This window comes from Penicillium solitum (genome assembly GCF_028829755.1).
Source record: "Penicillium solitum strain IBT 25940 chromosome Unknown utg000001l_segment0_segment0, whole genome shotgun sequence".
NCBI lineage: Eukaryota > Fungi > Ascomycota > Eurotiomycetes > Eurotiales > Aspergillaceae > Penicillium > Penicillium solitum.
In genome coordinates, this window is record NW_027072121.1 from 9,187,843 (window position 1) to 9,207,949 (window position 20,107).

Below are 20,107 nucleotides of genomic sequence, written 5' to 3' on the forward strand. Positions count from 1 at the left end.
ATACATAGATCACAACGCAGTGTGAATCCATAATGCATGCACTAAGTATGTACACTAAATATGTAGGGGCTCCGCGGGCAAGACAAAGTACAAACCATGTAGGTAGCGATCGACGCAAGGCCTCGGATTTGGAATAACTCCAATGTTGATCTACTTGATAGCCCTCGCATTCCTGTGTCGCAGTGTAACAGCATTTGAGCAGGGGTCTGACATTCGAACAATTTGGTTTGAACAAGCAGCCGAAGTTGTTGAATGATCCACGTCATCTCTTTTCAGACCTGGCTCTTGGGGATCCAACCAGCGGTGTGATGTATTTGTGTCATTTGCTCTCTCTGATGTATTCTCAGGGGCTTTTTGTTTGCCCGCTTGGTCGCCTTGGCGTTCTTATATTTCATGTTTGAAGTGCTGATCACGATACCCTAGTTGACTTCGCCTTGTCTCACTTCTTATCTTGAACTCCATACTGCATTATCCAGCGCAGTCCACATAATATATTTTTCCACCTCAAAATGCCAGTCAAAATTTCGGCCAGGGAAGTTAGTACGGCAGCGAATCCTCAAAGCAGAATACTCAACTTGTTTTCCCCTTCATTGTTGCCTTACGCTGAATTGTCACGAATCCACCGCTTGCTGGGCTTCTACCTCAATACTTCGCCTTATTTTGTCGGTATTGCCTTTAGTGCATCAATTGCCTCAGATCTGCCAGCATCTATTCTGCTCAATCGCCTGGCAATCTTTTCCATCTGGTCTTTCTTTCTACGTTGTGCTGGATGCGCTTGGAACGACCTTATCGACTCGGATCTAGATTCCCAAATCGCACGAACGAAATCCAGGCCAATCCCCCGAGGAGCTGTATCAAAATGGAATGCCGCAATTTTCACTTTTACCCTTTTCGTCTGTGGCAGCTCGGTCTTGTTGTTCCTTCCGTGGCAATGCGCCATTGAAGCCGGCATCAAGATCTCCTTCGCCCTTCTTTATCCGTTTTCTAAACGATTCACAAATTACCCTCAGGTAACTCTCGCCAATATCGGGTGGGCTATTCCGATGACGATGCACAGTCTCGGGGTGGATCCTTTCGACCATCTTCTGCCGACCGTGTGTATGTTCCTGTTCATTGCAACAGTTATCATCACGGTTGACGTGGTCTATGCGTGCCAGGATATCGAAGAAGACATCAAAGTCGGAGTGAAGAGCATGGCCGTTCGGTTCCGAAACTGCATTCCAACCCTGGCATACTCGTTATTCTACATGTCGACCGCTCTTCTTGCGATGGCTGGAGGACTCATTGGGCTTGGTATTCCCTTCTTTGTTATATCTGTTGGCGGCCATTTCTTTGGGTTCAAAGGTCTTCTCAAGGCAACTCAGATAGGGAGATCTTCTGGAGTAGAGAAAAGTGCGAAGGCGTATTGCTTCCTTAGCAGTATCTTTTGGGTGCTTGGGTTTGCGGTTGAAAGCTATGTACGTGGTCACTAAATACCACATCATCATCTAAGTTCACATGTGCATTGTCTCAAATCGGGGTCGCGCAGGCTGGTCTGGTACACCATTCAGGTTGGAGATATTGAAACTGCACTTGTGCTTTACTTCAGTTCCTTAGATATATATGTATTTGCAAATGAGTACTATGTATTGAATAATGTCTGGATGTCTGGACGAACCTCAGAAGTTCAAGTTCATACCAATATGGGTTAATAAGTCTCATGTGCGCTTAGACTGTGGACTATCTTTAAGCAAAATACAATTGACTCTTTTTCAAAGGGTCAACAGCGTACAGGGGCATAGTTCGGCACGGAACGGCCCATTTGCAAGGTTCGACCTCGTAAGACATCCTAATACGACGTAGAATTGTTTTTCAAGTATACATTCCAATGCTCCCATGTTGCTGTTTCACAGGATGCCAGCTGGCCTTCGCACATCATTCCATTCATTTCCCCTGAAGGAAGGTCAACATGACAACCACGGTTAGGGGGGCTAATGCAAGGAAATTCCAAATAATGAATCAATAGAAGTTAAATATATCAAAGCTTATCAAAATAAAGTACCGGCCCGCATATGTCCAATATCCGAGTCCTGATGGAAGCCTAATTGTTCATCCAGGTTTGTTTGACATCCTCCAAGAAAGGCAGGACGGAAAGCCTCAGCCACCCCGATGAATGCTGCTGAGGGTTCCAAGCTCCCTAGTGAGCGAGAAAGTCTCTGCACGACGATGACCGGTAGTCCAGAGGCCTCCTCCCACGATCCATCCAGCCCGGCTAAGAGTCACGACATCACCGAAGTCCATAGTGACAACACAGACACATCATCCCCCGCTTCTTCCGAGCCTGTGGATTATGAATGGGCGAAACGAAATATTTCTATCTTCAATTCTGCCGCTGGTGACTCTCGACATCGTGGAATTCTATTCGAGAATCTCTCAATTCAGGGCTCTGCCTCGCGTCTTCAAACTCAGTCGACGGTTCTTTCGACCCTGATTAGTCCTTTCACATCGAGTCTGGACCATTTTCGACATGGCCATCATCACAAACAGGGAGCCAACATCCTACACAATATCGATGGACTGGTTGACAGTGGCGAGTTGCTTTTGGTCCTCGGTCGCCCGGGTAGCGGATGTTCAACCTTTTTGAAGACGATATCCGGCTACCTGGATGGCTTGAGTTTGGACCCGGGCAGCAACATCCAGTACAAGGGGGTCTCGTTTGACAAAATGACAAAGGAGTATCGCGGCGATGCTGTCTACAACGAAGAACAAGACCATCACTTTCCGCATTTGACTGTCCGGGAAACCCTCGAGTTCGCTGCATATGCACGGGCACCGCATACCCGACCGGACAACCTTAGGCGCGACGAATATGCGCAGACGGCGGTGCGGGTCGCGATGGCCTTGTTTGGTCTTTCGCATACGGCGAATACCCGAGTGGGCAACGAGTATATTCGCGGAGTCAGTGGCGGCGAAAGAAAACGGGTGAGGTGAGTGATTCAGAAAGCTGCTGGCCTGCTGTGTCTCCATAGATCACATTAGCTAACTGTCTGGGTTCTCACATGTAGCATAGCGGAAATGACTCTAGTCAGAGCCCCCATTTGTACCTGGGATAACAGCACTCGAGGTCTTGACGCCAACAGTGCGCTTGATTTTGCCAAAAACCTTCGTCTCTCTGCCAGTCTCACCAAAACATGTCACGCCGCCGCGGTATATCAGGCTTCAGAGCCCATCTACAACAGCTTTGACAACGTCACTATTCTCTATGAAGGTCGACAAGTATACTTTGGTCCCTGTGATCGGGCTGTCACATACTTTGAGAGGATGGGTTGGAAACGCCATCTTCGACAGGTCAGCGCGGATTTTCTTACTTCTGTCACCAACCCGAGTGAGCGTGTGCCCCAAGATGGAATGGCAGACAAGGTTCCGCGGACTTCAACGGACTTTGAGACTTACTGGAGGAATAGTGAAGAGTATTTGGAGCTTCGAGAGAAGGTGAAAAATTTCTCTCACGACTTTCCTCTCGATGGACGAGAAGAAAGCAAATTGAAAGACGTTAAACGTATCGAACAAGCCAACCATGTCCGAGAGTCAAGCCCTTACCTGCTCTCCGTGCCCATGCAACTCAGATTGTGTCTTGTCAGAGCATACAGACGAGCCTTGAATGACCGTGCAGGGATCATTGCGACTGCGGTGTTACAAATGCTTATAGCTGTGCTGATCAGTTCCCTCTTCTTTGATATCCCCGATAACTCTGATGGACTATCCCAGAGGGCATCCGTTATCTTTCTAGCAGTTTTGACAAATAACATGATTGCTATGTTCGAGGTCAACGTCCTATACGGCCAGAGACCAATTGTGGAAAAGCAGGCTCGCTATTCATTTGTTCGCCCCTTCACCGAGGCACTCGCTGGAGTCATCATAGATCTCCCAATCAAAACGCTTCGGGCTCTCCTAGCCAGTGTGATCGTTTACTTCATGGCGAACCTGAGGAGAGAGCCCGGGCACTTCTTCATATATGTCCTTTTCCAAGTGGTCTCCGTTATTACCATGTCAGGGATCTTTCGGTGCTTGGCCGCAGCCACGAAAACTGTTAGTCAAGCAATGGCTCTCAGCGGGATCGTCATTATCAGCGTTGCAGTGTATACCGGGTTTACTGTATCACCGCCTGACATGCGCCCGTGGCTTGGCTGGATCCGATGGATCAATCCCGTGTTCTACGCGTTCGAAGCAATCCTAGCCAACGAGTACCATGGTTTACAAGCCAAATGCGTCGAGTACTTGCCAGACTATCCCTCCCTTTCTGGCTTGTCTTTCGTTTGCTTGGAAGTTGGTGCTGTCGCAGGGGAGCACTTCGTTTCCGGCGATCGATACATTGAGAAGCATTATGGTTTTCTCCACAGTCATCTGTGGCGGAATTTGGGTATCCTTTTTGCGTTCATGATCGGACTCCATGTGCTCTATCTTGTGACTACAGAGCTGGTTACGGGCACCGTCTCCAAACCTGAGTCACTGTCGTTTCTTCCAGGCCACATTCGCAAAAACATGAGTCGAGGCGATGAAGAAATGAAGGAGGTGCCAAAAGTATCGAAAGAGCTTTCCCAGCCACCCTCGATGTTTCATGGCTCGTTGCCAAAGCATGAGAACATATTCACTTGGAAAGGATTATGCTACGATATTCCGATTAAGGGAGGCACAAAGAGACTGCTGGATAATGTCAGCGGCTGGGTCAAACCAGGCACCTTGACTGCTCTTATGGTATGTAAACACTATTCAATTCTCCGCTCAATGATTAGCTCCATGCTTACTTGATTAGGGTGTATCTGGTGCAGGAAAGACTACTCTTCTGAATGTCCTATCGCAGCGAATGACCGTTGGCGTTGTGACGGGAGACACTTTGGTCAATGGCCGAAGCCTCAATACCAGCGTCTGCCGCAAAACCGGATACGTCGAACAAAATGACATTCACTGCCCGACTTCTACGGTTAGGGAGGCACTTCGTTTTAGTGCGGCACTGCGGCAACTCCGGTCGATCTCCACTAAAGAAAAAGAAGCATACGTTGAGGATGTCATTCAATTGCTAGGAATGGAAGACTTTGCCGAAGCTGTTGTTGGAAAACCTGGGGAAGGATTGAACCTCGAGCAGAGAAAGCTTCTCACTATCGGTGTCGAGCTGGCAGCAAAGCCAGAGCTTTTAATCTTCTTGGACGAGCCGACTAGTGGACTGGACTCACAGAGCTCCCTGGCAATTTGCTCTGTTATGAAAAGACTGGTTGAAAATGGACAAGCCGTGCTTGCAACAATTCATCAGCCCAGTCCTATCATGTTTGAACACTTTGATCGTCTCCTTTTGCTTGCTAAAGGTGGCAAGACAGCGTACTTTGGGGACATTGGGAACCATGGTCGTCTCCTTCTGGATTATTTCGAATCAAAAGGCGCACGCCAATGTCTGCCAGATGAGAATGTAAGTCACAAACCATTCCTTTCTTCGCTACCGACCTTCCATGAACTTTGACTAATTCATCCCTTCACAGCCCGCTGAATACATACTCGAAGTTGTTGGTGAAGGCTCGCATGAGAGTACTCAGCCTATTGATTGGGCGGAGAAATGGAATCAGAGCCCTCAAAATCAAGAAGTCCAGGATTACCTTCACCACATCTGTTCGAATTCCCTTCCGCCACCGACCACCGATAAGCCTAGCGACTTTGAGTTTGCCATGCCGATTACAGCCCAGCTGTACCAGGTCATGAAACGTGACTTCCAGCAGTATCATCGCCAGCCGGAGTATATTTTCGCCAAGCTTGCTCTGGGTATTGTCTGTGGCCTATTCGTAGGCTTTTCCTTTTGGATGTCAGATAACTCCAACCAAGGCTTCCAAAATACTCTGTTTAGCTTGTTCCTTCTTTGCACTATTTTCACCACAATGTTAAACCAGTGAGTCTCCATTCCATCATCATCACCCACTGAGATAACGGAAAGCTAACGGAAACAGAATTATGCCGAAGTTTGTGGAGAAGCGGGCTTTGTATGAGCTACGTGAGCGACCTTCCAAGACCTATTCCTGGAAAGTTTTCATTTTCTCGCAAGTTGTCGTTGAGCTACCCTGGCAGGCCTTGCTTGGAATCTGCACGTGGGCCTCCTTCTACTTCTCTGTTTATGGTGGAAACCAAGACCCAGAGCGCCAGGGCCTCGTCCTCCTTTTCGTACTGCAATTTTTTCTCTTTGCCTCCAGCTTCGCATCGTTGATTGCCTCTGCGGTCTCGAATCTTGCCTTGGGCAGTATGATGGCTCTTTTCATGTTTGTGTTGTCACTGTTGTCGAACGGCGTAATGCAACCACCGAGCGCCATGCCCAATTTCTGGTCCCAGATGCACCGAGTCTCTCCTTTAACCTATTACGTCGGCGGTATCAGTGCAACTGCACTCCACGGTCGTCCGATTGTTTGCTCGGATCGAGAGCTAGTCAGCTTTGACGCCCCGGCCGCACAGACGTGTGGGGAGTATCTCGGAAAGTTTCTCAAGACAGCACCGGGGAAGCTCTACGACTGGAACTCCACTGCACAATGTCAGTATTGTCCCCTCAGCTCGGCTGATCAATACCTCGCCGGTCGCGACATCTCTTGGGAAAACCGGTGGGAGTATTATGGGATTTTTTGGGCATATTTCGTTTTCAACATCTTCGGTGCTGTCCTTCTTTACTATCTCTTCCGTGTTTTGCCATATTCCCGAGCAAACAAGGCGATAGCGAAATAGCCGAAGTGTCAATGCTTCATTGTGACATGGAGCAAGTTTGATTTGTTCCTCATTTTCTTTTTTCTTTCTCCTTTTCCCTTCTTCTTCCTCTTTCCTTTCTTTCCATATTTCTCTATCTCTTTCTCTCTTTCTCTCTCTTTCTCGCCGGAAATTCTAATTCGTTGAATTTTGAGCCCAATGGCGGCTTGGGTGCCCGCAATGTACCAGGACAGGGTGGTTTCTTATACCAGACAATCTCGGCGCGGTTCTTGAATAGTTTTTTTAATTTTTTCCCTGTGAGATCAGTGCATATAGCTGGCTTTTCATAAAAAAAGTACTAATCGATAAAACGTTTTAAAACACAAAGCAATACAGAGAACACAGTGTCTTTTTCTTCCATTTAATTGGGCGACGACGTCTCCCGGGGAACAGGAGAATTAGAACTACTTATCTAAAGGCATTCCTGATTCATGCTCGTCAATAGCTTGATAATCAATCCCTTTCTTGGGTATTTTGAATGTCTTCTCGCTCCATGCTGCAAAAATTGTATCACCAAGCAGATTGGCCGTCCATCGGCTCCATGCTTTGCCTTTGGTAGGCAATTGGTCCTTGTGCGCTAAAGTACGTCAGTAATCTTTCTGAGCCTTGCAGTTATGGGAAATGTGCGCTTCGATCTTACCGTGACTATTGTGCTTGTCGTCAGGCGATAAACCATTACATGCGATGTTACCATTTTCCTGCTGCGGTCGTTGCAGTTCAAGGACTCGTTTAGAATCACCGGTGACAAGAATCGCATCTGCAGTCATGTTCAGAGGCTTTGGAAATTCTGCAGACCAAAATTATGGCTCTTGGAATAGCCACACAAACAGTAAAGAGAGCTAGGTGTCAGAAACTAAGGTTGCAATACCTAACCGGCCGTTGTAATTTTTTGTAAAAGAAATTACAGGGGCCGGTTAGTTGATACAGAGTTGGAATACCCGAATGTCGGCAGACACCGGCAGTAAACCATACCATACAAAAGTGCATATTACGTTTAGTCATCATTACCGCTCAGATTGTTGAAATAACGTATTTCACTACCGAGCTGGACAAACCCCTGAGCTGGACACCCGAAAACACCACAGTAAATGCGAGATATTCCACATTTATACCTCAACAACCATATATTGATTTTATCTCCCTATTTGCCGATATTTATTGATAAGACTTATTAGCAATATATATCAATTTCAAAGAGGATAGAGTACTCCCTTACTACCATTTCAAAAATTACCGAAAATTACGTGATTAGAATCTAGAAATATATATATCGCTGTCATAAAGATATTAAATTTCCCTAGACTCCCTAGGTATGCTAGGTATCACCTACAAAGCCCTATGCCAAAAGTAAAAGCCCCTATAGACCACGGTTGTTGAGATATAGATGTGAAATATATCGCATATACTATGGTGTTTTGGGGTGTCCAGCTCAGGGGTTTGTCCAGCTCGGTAGTGAAATACGTTATTTCAACAATCTGAGCGGTAATGATGACTAAACGTAATATATCCATGGTATGCATGGTACTCGAAGTCACATGATTTGCATGTCAATGTACGGAGTAGCTTACACATCGTTCAACTACCAATCTGATCCTAATCCGTGAGCGAATCATGTTGCTCATATGATGATCTGTGAGTGGTTCAATATGACCCCTGTTTTGGGCAGAATTGTACCGCCTAGGTACCTATGTACTTTGTACATACTTGATAGACTATCAAATCTGTAATTTAAAACGCGTGAATTCAGGAACTTGACTGAATTATCTTCTTTGAATATTCAATGATCATATATTCACTTATGTTATAGGGTATACATATGTAAGGAGTAACTACGGAGCGCTTGTACTGTACAGTACCCACTTTGTGAACTATGTAAATCAATTACTAGATCAAGCTCACACGTGACCAGGTGGGGATATTGTCGTCACAGCTTCCCCAACCCCTTGGCAACTGTCATCCCCGCACTGTCGAAGTCTGCAGCATAATGAGTGGTTTACGCAATACTATAAAGGGTGGCTGGCATCCTGAAGGCAAGGAAGGTGGGAAGGAGAGCTGGCGTGGCGATTTCAAAGGCGTCAACCAAGTGGTAAGCTCACCCCTCGCCTCTCTGGGACTCGCAACTCGGCTGGCCATCGGTGCTGACTTAATACGTGATATTAGGCTGGGTGGATGGGAAAGGGCAAGGAAGGTGAATCTTCTGGCTCTGGCTCTGGCTCTGGCTCTGGGCAAACCTCCGAATCGCAAGGGGGTATCAGAAGCTCAGTGGTAAGCTTTCCCCTCACCCCTCTCGGACTCGTACCTCGGCCATTGATGCTGACTTATATTCGCTATTAGTCCGGGTGGATGGGAAAGGGCAAGGAGGGTGAATCCTCCGGTTCTGGCTCTGGACATGGCTCCTCGTCACAGGGGGGAATCAGGGGCCAAGTGGTAGGCTCACACTTCATGTCTTCATGACTCGTCCATTGGTATTAACGTTTGCTCGCTTTTAGGCAGGCTGGATGGGAAAGGGCAATGAATCCAACTCCAACCGCTCTGACCACGTCTCCCAACCATTGTCATCCCTCAAAGACCCATCTTCCTTTGGACCCCCTCCCAAACACATCAATTACCATGGAGCAGCCGCGGTGCCAAACCAGACAACCCCCGACCGTCAGGGTGTAGGAGCTCCGCTGTCCCAGAGTCAGATTAACGCCCAGAATTCCCACCAACAGCAAGTAGCCGAAGCAGAGGAGGAAGAGTTCCAAAGGCCCGCCCCGCCTCCGGTCCCGTATCGCGTCGACACAAGCGGCCTGTCTACAGACCATCTCCCCCCACCACCAGTGCGGCGACTAGACTCAGCAGGTTCCGCCTCAACAAGCTCGATCTCAAAGTCAAAGCCGCCAAAGCCCCCGCCACGACTTCCTGCCCGCAATGGATCCCCCAGCTCCGACCCGCCCCCCGCTTATTCCACCGCACCGGTACTCTCCCACGATTATATCAATCAAGATGCTACTTCCCGCCTAGCAAACGCCGGCATCTCGGTTCCTGGATTTGGGATTGGTCAGGAGAAATCGTCGCCTGCACATACGCCTGTCAATGAGCTACAGTCACGCTTCTCCCAAATGAATACCTCGGGATCTCCATCGGCACCCACCCCGCCTGCCCAGGCCTCGACGAACGCGAGCACGTCTTCTCTCCAGAACTTCCGCGAGCGCCACGCGGACTCCATTGATTCTGGAAAACAGAAATACGGTGACTTCCGCGAGCGTCATGCAGATACCATCGATTCGGGAAAGCAGAAATACGGTGATTTCCGTGAGCGTCACGCGGGCTCAATCGATTCGGGAAAGCAGAAATACGGTGATTTCCGTGAGCGTCACGCGGACTCCATCGATTCAGGCAAACAGAAGTTGAGTGGCTACGCGTCGCGGTTCACTGGCTCTTCTCCAGCAGCGTCTTCTCCAGCCGCGCCTAGCCCACCGGCCCGGCCCGCGTCGAATACTTCCAGTATGAACTTGGAACCGGCGGAGCCTGCACGGGGCACATCCTCTGTGCAAGATTTCCGTGAACGCCATGCGGACAAGATCGAGATGGGCAAAGATAAGTGGGGTGGAGTCACATCGCGCTTCAACACATTTGTGGAGGACCGCAAGTTCTCCGCCGATGCCAACAAACGGATCCCACGCCCACCCCCACCTTCTCGTCCTATCTCCATGGGCCAGTCGAACTCTCCGGTGTCACCCGCAGATCCCGATCTTCAGACTCAAGCCCAACGCAAGAAGGCCCCTCCGCCACCTCCGCCCAAGCGAGCTGAATTTCGTGCGTCCCCTGTTGACGCTTCGTCACCATCACTTCCGGGACCTCCTCCCGTTCCCCATAGCACCAAGCCCCGCTAAGGACTGTACTTTTAACCGTGTATATGTGTACGTTGCGCATTCCTGGTGTTGATGGGAGTTTTTGCTTTACAATATAAACAGGAGGGAAATTTTGTCATGATGACGACACGTGCAGATCCCTCTACCCTGTATGATGTACAATAGTTCCAAGGTTGTACAATAGTCCCCGTCTACAACATATCCCGGTGAGTCTCATGCGCATTTTCAGCATACATTAAGACCCGAGGCTGCATGTGATCCGATTAGGCTGTTTTATATCTGATTGCATATCCTCAACACGTTGGGACGATTATAGTGGTTCAAATATCCCAACAAGCAGCTGATCACGAGTGATCTGAGGTCACCACCCACCTTCCAACCGAGCTTCCAAGCTTTCTGTTTTAACTTTCCAAGGTCAAACCTTCCCACGAAATGTTCCAGGGAACCCATAACTTTGTTCGGCTGACTCAGCGCTTTTTTCCCCGGCCATTCCTGGGGCTGTATAGGGTACAGGGCGGTGCAGGGCCTGTCAAGTATAGCTCTGCAGGTGTTCAAATGTTATACAGTCCAAAGTCCGGAGTACCTTGAACAGAACTTCCAGTTTAATTTTTTTTAAAAAAAAAGAATTAATTACACTAATTGTTGGCAGTGCAACACGCTTATCGCCAATGTCGTGGGAAAAAATGCAATTCCTGCATGGAAGTGAGAGACAGAGTTTCACTATTACATGAGATAGTCCGTAAATATACGGTCAATGGGTTACCCTTCTAGGCAAGTGGCGATATCTAACCTCGGCACGTTTGATGGCCAAGCCTTGGAATTCCCAACAAACTAAACGCGGGCGGATCGAGATCGTCGGTCATTGCCCTTGTTGAGAAATTTAAAGGGCAGTTTATCGGGGAGGACCCACTGCACTTCAACACTTCAACCGTTTTCTTCTTTTTTCTTTTTTGAACTTCTTTAGAAATCACATATCTTTTTCTTTTATATTCTTTTATATCATCTTTGTCGAGTTGACGCGTTGAATTGAACGCTTTCGCGTGGCAATCACCATGCACGATTTCAATGTGCCCACCAAGTTTGGCCAGGCAATTGTTCGCATTGCCTTTCCTCCTGCCTCTCTCCTCGCATTCCCTCCTCGCGAGCTTCCAGTGACCATCCCCGCGCCTCACATTGACTCGCCGACATGGAAGCAGCCCTTCAACATCCCGAACGATCTCTACAACCAGGTGCTGGACGTCCGGCTACCAATCACAATCGCCAGTGTCTATGCGATCACTGTGGTCCTGATCAATCGCATCAACAAGAGCCGTGGATATAAGCCATATGCGTTCAGCAACACCCGTTTGTTCAAGCTGTTCGTTGTTCTCCACAATGTCTTCCTAGCTGTGTATTCCGCATGGACCTTCGTGGGCATGTTCCAGGCATTCAGGAGCTCTTTCCCGGATAGCGACGACCCTCACGGATTGGTTGGAGTGGTCGACTCCCTGTGCAAGATCAATGGACCCCGCGGTTACGGCAATGCTGCTATCTATAGCCCCATCACTGATGAGTGGTCGATTCCCAATCCCGCCTTCCACCTCACCAACGGCATGCCAGACCCCACAGATGCTGGCCGTCTGTGGAACCAGGGCTTGGCTTACTTCGGCTGGTTCTTCTATCTGTCCAAGTTCTACGAGGTTGTAGATACCGCGATCATTCTGGCCAAGGGCAAGAAGAGCTCTACCCTACAGACCTACCACCACGCAGGAGCTATGATGTGCATGTGGGCTGGTATCCGCTACATGGCAGCTCCCATTTGGATCTTCTGCTTGGTTAACTCGGCCATTCACGCTATGATGGTAAGTCGGAACAATCGCGTTGCTTTTTGAAATTTTGTTAAGTGAAGTTACTAACTTTTTTCCTCGCTTTAGTACACCTACTACACCATCACCGCTCTCCGAATTCGTGTCCCTAACGCCATCAAGCGCAGCTTGACCACCATGCAAATCACCCAGTTCGTCTTTGGAACTAACATGGCCGCCGCCTACCTATTCGTCCACTACACTATCCCCTACCCGTCCGGCAGCGCCGCCTTGGAACAGCTGACCAACGCTGCTTCCGTCGCCGCCTCTGCCACCGCGGAGGTTGGTTCGATCTCTTGGTTGAAGAAGCTGGCATTCCGGGCTGCGGGCGCCGAAGGACTTGCCGAGAACGTGGGCACCTCTTTCCACGCTGCCCCTGTCCAGCAATCCGGCTACTCCCAACAGATGGTGACCTGTGCGGACACCACCGGCCAGGCATTCGCCATCTGGCTGAACGTCTGCTACCTTCTTCCTCTCACCTACCTCTTCGCGCGCTTCTTCGTCCGCTCCTACCTGAACCGCAAGGACCCCGGTGTGAAGCAGCCCACGCACATGGAGGCCGCTGAAAAGGCTGGCTTGGATGCTCTGAAGAGTCTGAGCCGCGAGATCCGCAAGGCTGCCATTGAGGGCGAGACCAGCGAGGTTACCACCGATGATGAGGTTCTCAAGGCTCAGGTCCGGAAGATCGCCGAGAAGGCCACTCCTGACTCACCCATCCGCACCCGCTCGGCTGCTGCTTCTAAGGCAAAGACTGCCTCGGCCTCAGTCAGCCGGTCGGAGTCCGAAGAGGGCTTCGCCAAGGTTCCCGCCAAGAAGGGGGCTAAGAAGCAAAAGGCCGAGAAGGAGTCTCCCTCCAGCCCGAGCACCAAGGGCCAAAACCCATTCGGGGTATTGGATAACAATGCTTAAAATTTGCAACCCTGGAAGTGTTGGCATATTCCTATACCGCATAGATTTGGAGTTTGGGGGTTTATAAAAAAAACTATTTGATACTCGGCTATGATGTTCAATAGCCTTTGTTTTTGTGTTCACTGTTCCCCGCAAGCACGGGGGACCCTTGCCGATTCGGCCCGGTGTATATTCGGGGAAATGCCTTCTCCCCCGGACTATTCTCCTCCTCCCCCACCCCTGACTTGGCTATCCCGTGTTTCATAAGAGGTGACTGGAGAGTTGGATTTTGCTTTTACAGCGTCTTTTGTATTCTCAGCCTTGTTTTGCTGTATGAGCATATATTATTTTGTATATCTTTATCACAGACCCGTTTATTGTGTAATAAAAGGCACATCTTTATTACATGTGTCGATGTTGTATAACTAACTATTGTAGTCCTGTCCTCCCCCATCCGGAGTTCTCCCGTTGGAGGAAAAACCACCAGCCAAGCACCGGAGATTCCACCATTTCCAGGACAAAAGGGGAAATTAACACCCGCGCCTTCAACCCTGACCAACGCTGCATTTAATCTAAAATCAACTGGCTCATCGAGAAAACAACTATAAATTAATCATGGCCACACCGGCAATGCTCAAAAGCTCTCGTCAAAGAGCGGTCCACGACCCAAAATGGCGCGCATCTTCAATTTCCTGCTAGTCCTCCTAGCTTGTCTCGGGGCCTCCACACAAGCAGACGACCAAGCCGTCACGCAATGGCCACTGCATGATAATGGCATAAACACCATCGTGCAATGGGATCACTACAGCTTCCAAGTAAACGGTCAACGCATCTTCATCTTCTCCGGCGAATTCCACTACTGGCGCATCCCTGTACCAGCCCTATGGCGTGACATCCTTGAGAAAATCAAAGCAGCCGGCTTCACAGCCTTCGCATTCTACTCCAGCTGGGCGTACCACGCACCGAACAACGCAACCGTGGACTTCTCAACCGGCCCCCGCGATATCACCCCAATCTTCGAGCTCGCCAAGGAATTGGGCTTGTACATCATCGTCCGGCCCGGCCCGTACGTCAATGCCGAAGCCAATGCTGGCGGCTTCCCGTTGTGGCTGACGACGGGTGAGTACGGTACCCTCCGCAATGATGATACCCGCTATACGAATGCATGGACACCGTACTTTACCGAAGTGACCGAGATCACTAGTCGCTACCAGGTGACTGATGGCCATAACTCTATCGTTTATCAGATTGAGAATGAGTACGGGAATCAGTGGCTCGGTGATCCTTCCCTACGTGTGCCGAATGAGACGGCCATTGCTTATATGGATCTGCTTAAGGCCAATGCTCGTGAGAATGGTATTACGCTGCCGCTTACCGTAAATGATCCTAATATGGCCACGCACTCGTGGGGTAAGGACTGGTCTGATGCGGGTGGGAATGTTGATGTCCCTGGTTTGGACTCGTATCCTTCGGTATGTGACTTTCCCTCTCCGGTGCGAGAGAAAGAGAAGATGGGGAAATGAAGAGAAAGAGGAATGAAAACTAATTTACCTCGTGTATTAGTGCTGGACTTGCGATATCAGCCAGTGTACCTCCACTAATGGCGCATACGTCCCCTTCCAAGTCCTGGAATACCACGATTACTTCCAAGAGTCCCAGCCCAGCATGCCCGCTTTCATGCCCGAATTCCAGGGCGGCTCGTATAACCCCTGGGGTGGACCAGAAGGTGGCTGCCCCGGCGATATCGGTGATGACTTTGCCAACCTGTTCTACCGCTGGAACATCGGACAGCGAGTGACAGCAATGTCCTTGTACATGATGTTTGGTGGTCAAAACCACGGTTCTATTGCTGCGCCAGTGACAGCTACCAGTTATGACTACTCGGCGCCGATCTCAGAGGACCGGTCCATCTGGTCGAAATACCATGAGACTAAACTGCTGGCATTGTTCACTCGCTCTGCGAAGGATCTGACCATAACGGAGTTGGTTGGTAATGGAACGCAGTACACTGATAACTCCGCAGTCAGGGCTTACGAGCTCCGGAATCCGGAGACGAATGCTGCGTTCTATGCTACTTTCCACTCAAACACTTCCATATCGACGAATGAGCCATTCCATTTGAAGGTTAATACTTCGGTGGGTGTTCTGACCGTCCCCAAGTATGCCAGCACCATTCGCTTGAATGGACATCAGTCGAAGATCATCGTGACGGACTTCACCTTTGGCTCGAAGACTCTGCTGTACTCCACAGCCGAGGTTCTGACATATACTGTCTTCGATAAGAAGCCTACACTGGTTCTCTGGGTTCCGACTGGCGAGTCTGGCGAGTTCTCTATCAAGGGAGTCAAGAAGGGTTCTATCAAGAAATGCCAGGGATGTTCGCGGGTCAAGTTTATCAAAGAGCATGGCGGTCTGACGACCTCGTTCACGCAATCCACTGGCACGACTGTTCTGGAATTCGATGATGGTGTTAGGGTTATCGTGCTTGATAGAACGTCGGCGTATGATTTCTGGGCTCCTGCACTCACAAATGATCCATTCGTGCCGGAGACAGAGAGCGGTTCGTTCTCTTTATTACTCCTCTCATGCTCAAAAGACTAATTATTGCTGCAGTTCTCGTCCAGGGTCCGTATCTCGTCCGCAACGCAAAGCTGTCGGGATCCGAGCTTGCGATAACCGGCGACGTCATCAACGCAACAACACTGGACGTCTTTGCACCAAACGGTGTCAAATCTGTGACCTGGAATGGAAAGAAGGTTCACACCCACTCGACCGAGTACGGCAGTCTCAAGGGCTCGCTCGATGCCCCGAAATCTATCAAGCTGCCGACTTTCACTTCATGGAAATCGAAAGACAGTCTGCCAGAGCGGTTCACAGACTACAATGACTCTGGTGTGGCGTGGGTTGGTAAGTTACTCACTATTATATGAACATCACGCGAAGAAAAGTAGCTAATCTTAGCAGATGCCAACCATATGACAACGCTCAACCCAAGAACCCCAACAAGTCTACCCGTCCTCTACGCCGACCAATACGGATTCCACAATGGTGTCCGTCTGTGGCGTGGATACTTCAATGGAACCGCGACGGGGGCCTTCATCAACGTCCAAGGAGGATTTGCATTGTAAGTACCGCAACCACCACGTTAAACTAACATAGTGCTAACGTGCTACTTACAGCGGCTGGTCCGCCTGGCTAAACGGCGAGTTCATTGCCTCCTACCTGGGAAACGCAACCACATCCCAAGGAAACCTCACCTTGTCATTTACAAACGCAACCCTATACACAGACACGCCAAATGTCCTCCTACTCGTCCACGACGACACAGGCCACGACCAAACAACCGGCGCCCTCAACCCGCGCGGAATCATGGACGCAAACCTCCTCGGCTCGGACTCGGGCTTCACGCACTGGCGTCTAGCCGGAACCGCGGGCGGGGAGTCAGACCTGGACCCGGTGCGCGGCGTGTACAACGAAGACGGACTATTTGCCGAGCGCGTTGGATGGCATCTACCCGGCTTTGACGACTCGGCCTGGGGAGAGGAGGAACCCACTAAGGATTCGACAAAGTCTGTCCTTAGCTTCGAGGGTGCGACGGTTCGCTTCTTCCGTACTACAATTCCACTTGATATACCTGCGCACACTGATGTGTCTATTTCGTTTGTTCTTTCTACGCCGGCTGGTGTGACGACGAAATATCGGGCTCAGTTGTTTGTTAATGGGTACCAGTATGGAAGGTATAATCCTTATATTGGGAATCAGGTTGTTTATCCTGTTCCTGTGGGAATTTTGGATTACACCGGGGAGAATACGATTGGTGTGGCGGTTTGGGCGCAGAGTGAAGAGGGGGCTAGTATTGGGATCGACTGGCGGGTTAACTATCTTGCTGACAGCTCGTTGGATGTGGCTTCGTTGGATACCAAGGATCTGAGGCCTGGGTGGACTGAGGAGAGGGTGAAATATGCTTGAGCTCAGTGGTTTGAAAGGTGGCTGTGGTGAAATGATTTAGACCTACATATCTAGCACTCAACGTGTTATATAGTACATATCATGGATATCTTACACAGTAATTGTTATTCTCGATATCCATCTATTACGGATCCTAGTCCAGCAGGCATACTATAGTTAGATAGTCATCGAAAACAAGAATAAGCCAGATCCCTTCATTATTTTCCAAAACATAGAGCCCACCTGGGCAAATCCAAACTGATCCAATCTTAGACCAAAAAGCGGAAACCACGACGGCTCCCTTCACCAGGAACAGCACCCTCGACCTCCTCACCGCGATCAAGCTTCTTATTGAGACGCACGAGCATAAATCGAAGCACCGTTGCAGAGACAATGGCAATAAAAGCCGTTGCGCAGTTGACGGACATGGCAGGAACTAGGAGAGTATTAGTTATTGGTTGATATTGCTAGAAACGAAACCAGCGGCAGAGAAACACATACTAAATCTTGGAGCCTGAGAATCAGGATACATATAGCTAGCATAGATACTGCTGGCATTGCTAACACAGTTAATAGCAGCCAGAGCAGCGGCACGCTTCGCAGCCGGACGAGGCAGGGTATTTGATATCCAGCCGAGGGCGACAACGTAGCCGGAGTAGAAAGACGGCACCATGAGCATCATCGCCACATAGCGGGGTGCAGTAGCTGTGGTAGTAGCAGCAATGATGAATGCCACGACGGAAATGTATAGCGGTGCGGTGACGTGGAAGTACCGCTCTCCGGTACGGTCTGCATGCCATGCGTTGCCAAAGGCGCATATAACGGCGAGGCAGTAAGGAGGGGCTGTCAGGAGTAGAGTCTCGATGTTGCCGTATTGGAGTGTTTTGACGACTGTCGGGAAGAAGTTTGTGACTGATGCAGAGGAGACAATACAGAGGATCATGAGCATCAGAACCCAGGTCTTGATGTCTGTAAATGCGAGCTTAGCTCCGTGCAGGAAGCTCTGCTGCTCGCTATCGACCCAGTCGTCTTCGCCGATATCTTCTTCCAGACGCCACGCAGCCAGTTGCTTCTCTTCCTCTGAAAGCCAACTAGTGGTGCGAGGGAAGTTGGGGAGAACAAAAATTGCGGCAAAGGCAATCACAATAGTGACAGCACCTTCGATGATGAATAACCATCGCCAAGCACGCAGTCCTAGCACGTGGTCCATGTTCCTAGTGATTCCTGCTGCGATGAGACCAGAGAAAGCACCGGAGAGCAACGATCCAGAGTACAGTGCTGCTGTGCGGAAACCCAGCTCCTTGCGGGTATACCAAACACTCAGGAAGTACAAGCAGCCTGGGAAGTAGGCAGCCTCGACAAAACCCAGGAAGAAGCGGATCACCACGAGACCTGCGTAGCTTTGAGCGGCGGCGGTAGCGGTAGAAATAATACCCCAGAGAATCATAGCAATAGGGAGGTAGAGGGCTGGCTTGCCAAATTTGTTGAGCATCAGGTTGGACGGAATCTGCATCAACAGATAACCAACGAACAATATACTAACGCAAGTCGCGAACTGGTTGCCCACAAGACCTAGGTCTTCCTCGAGACCTGCTAAACGAGCCGAAGCAATATTGTTCCTATCGAGGTAGTTGAGAATGTACATGAGAATTATCATGGGTAATAGCCGTATGTCAATTTTGCGGACAAGAGCTTTCTCGGCTCTCGTGCGTTCTTCGGGAGTCAAATTGGCAACGTAGGCCGGGGCTTCTTTCTGAGGGTTGGGCCTGTCGGCATTGGCGACGATTTCAACATTTTCGATGCGAGATTTGTCAATATCCTCCACTTCAACCTCCGGGTTTCTGGGAGACATCTCTGTTGTTTGCTTTTCTGGTGTGAGAAATAATGAACTGCTGGGAAGATGGGAGAAGGATTGAAATAAGTAGTAAGACCACACCAGCTAACTCAATATGTGAGTCTAGGCCAAAGTCGAAAAGAAGATACCAGAGCAAGCAAGGGATATAAGAAAGGAGAAGAAGGAAAAAAGCGCACACGTGGAGAGTGAGACTCGGTGGCACGTCGGGGCGAGTTGCGAATTATAAGTTTGGAATCCTCTGCCCTCCGCAGGGGTGAGAGATATGTGGCGTTGATGTCTGGTCCGGGAGTAGTACGACATAAGGAGCAATACCCAAAACTTGCCGGCCTATAAATATCATACCAGTCAATCTAGAAGCCCATGTTATGGAACGGGACAGCTAAATATCCCCGCATAAAACCTGGGAAAAGGCCGGGGAAATTTCAGACCCCGGACTTATCCCGATCATAGCATCCTTTGCCGGCATTTTGCGGGGAGTAGTGACAAGGGGATATTGCATTTAGGGAAAGATCATCTCCCCCGCGTGGGGTAGTAAGCTTCTCGTAATTAAGCGTGTTTAGGCGCTAACCTAACCATGGTAGCACGGCGTGGGGGTCCACGGGTCAATTCAAAGTCCAGTATGAGTGATTTCTTTTTGAGCTTGGGAATGTGGTTATTATTTATATCTTTTCCTAGTTCTCCCAGTCAAGTTAGGGCTATATAAATATTTCTAAGCGGTGTTATGTAGTAACCGGTAGTATTCTAGAGCTATTCTGGGCAGAATGGTATTCAATCTCCTCACTCTACAGGTTTCAATAAACATCGGGACATTCGTATCACATTTACCTTAACCGAACATGTCTAGACAACTGCAGAAGTCAAGTCTAACGTCTATATTAGTTGAAGAATGTCTTTAGCAATGCATTCAGATGCTGAGCTTTGCCATACTCAAAGGTGGAGAATCCAATATCAACCCTGATTCAGTACTGCAT

At 49.4% G+C, this 20,107-nt stretch overlaps 7 protein-coding genes across 7 annotated transcripts; 5 read left to right on the plus strand and 2 right to left on the minus strand.

Annotated features, from left to right (window-relative positions):
- Positions 1–509: 509 nt before the first annotated feature.
- On the plus strand, positions 510–1,472 carry N7455_003552 (4-hydroxybenzoate octaprenyltransferase; the record flags this gene model as incomplete). The annotated part of the gene is made up of 1 exon (XM_040959995.1): positions 510–1,472. One exon carries the CDS (start codon positions 510–512, stop codon positions 1,470–1,472), a length of 963 nt encoding a protein of 320 aa, XP_040809519.1.
- A 676-nt stretch (positions 1,473–2,148) lies between these two features.
- Positions 2,149–6,729, plus strand: N7455_003553 (pleiotropic drug resistance family ABC transporter; the record flags this gene model as incomplete). Its single annotated transcript, XM_040960002.1, has 5 exons — positions 2,149–2,966; positions 3,045–4,734; positions 4,793–5,440; positions 5,511–5,911; positions 5,970–6,729. 5 exons carry the CDS (start codon positions 2,149–2,151, stop codon positions 6,727–6,729), a joined length of 4,317 nt encoding a protein of 1,438 aa, XP_040809596.1.
- A 422-nt stretch (positions 6,730–7,151) lies between these two features.
- On the minus strand, positions 7,152–7,514 carry N7455_003554 (uncharacterized protein; the record flags this gene model as incomplete). Its single annotated transcript, XM_040960031.1, has 2 exons — positions 7,152–7,324; positions 7,388–7,514. 2 exons carry the CDS (start codon positions 7,512–7,514, stop codon positions 7,152–7,154), a joined length of 300 nt encoding a protein of 99 aa, XP_040809560.1.
- Positions 7,515–8,731: 1,217 nt separating this feature from the next.
- On the plus strand, positions 8,732–10,622 carry N7455_003555 (uncharacterized protein; the record flags this gene model as incomplete). Its single annotated transcript, XM_040959993.1, has 4 exons — positions 8,732–8,833; positions 8,908–9,012; positions 9,082–9,174; positions 9,237–10,622. The coding sequence occupies 4 exons, from the start codon at positions 8,732–8,734 to the stop codon at positions 10,620–10,622; spliced, it is 1,686 nt and encodes a 561-aa protein (XP_040809528.1).
- Positions 10,623–11,544: 922 nt separating this feature from the next.
- Positions 11,545–13,569, plus strand: N7455_003556 (elongation of very long chain fatty acids protein). The gene is made up of 2 exons (XM_040960012.2): positions 11,545–12,442; positions 12,515–13,569. Exons 1-2 carry the CDS (start codon positions 11,654–11,656, stop codon positions 13,352–13,354), a joined length of 1,629 nt encoding a protein of 542 aa, XP_040809562.1. The 5' UTR covers positions 11,545–11,653; the 3' UTR covers positions 13,355–13,569.
- Positions 13,570–14,004: 435 nt separating this feature from the next.
- On the plus strand, positions 14,005–17,326 carry N7455_003557 (glycoside hydrolase family 35 protein; the record flags this gene model as incomplete). Its single annotated transcript, XM_040959960.2, has 5 exons — positions 14,005–14,805; positions 14,897–15,893; positions 15,947–16,240; positions 16,298–16,457; positions 16,513–17,326. The coding sequence occupies 5 exons, from the start codon at positions 14,005–14,007 to the stop codon at positions 17,300–17,302; spliced, it is 3,042 nt and encodes a 1,013-aa protein (XP_040809583.1). The 3' UTR covers positions 17,303–17,326.
- Positions 17,327–17,550: 224 nt separating this feature from the next.
- N7455_003558 (putative MFS transporter) lies at positions 17,551–19,133 on the minus strand (the record flags this gene model as incomplete). The annotated part of the gene is made up of 2 exons (XM_040959989.1): positions 17,551–17,717; positions 17,783–19,133. 2 exons carry the CDS (start codon positions 19,131–19,133, stop codon positions 17,551–17,553), a joined length of 1,518 nt encoding a protein of 505 aa, XP_040809573.1.
- Between the last annotated feature and the right edge of the window lie 974 nt (positions 19,134–20,107).

Coding starts and splice junctions, on each gene's coding strand:
- N7455_003556 (XM_040960012.2), top strand. CDS start 11,654: ATGCACGATTTCAATGTGCCCACCAAGTTTGGCCAGGCAATTGTTCGC. Junction 12,443..12,514: donor CGGCCATTCACGCTATGATG/GTAAGTCGGAAC, acceptor TCCTCGCTTTAG/TACACCTACTACACCATCAC.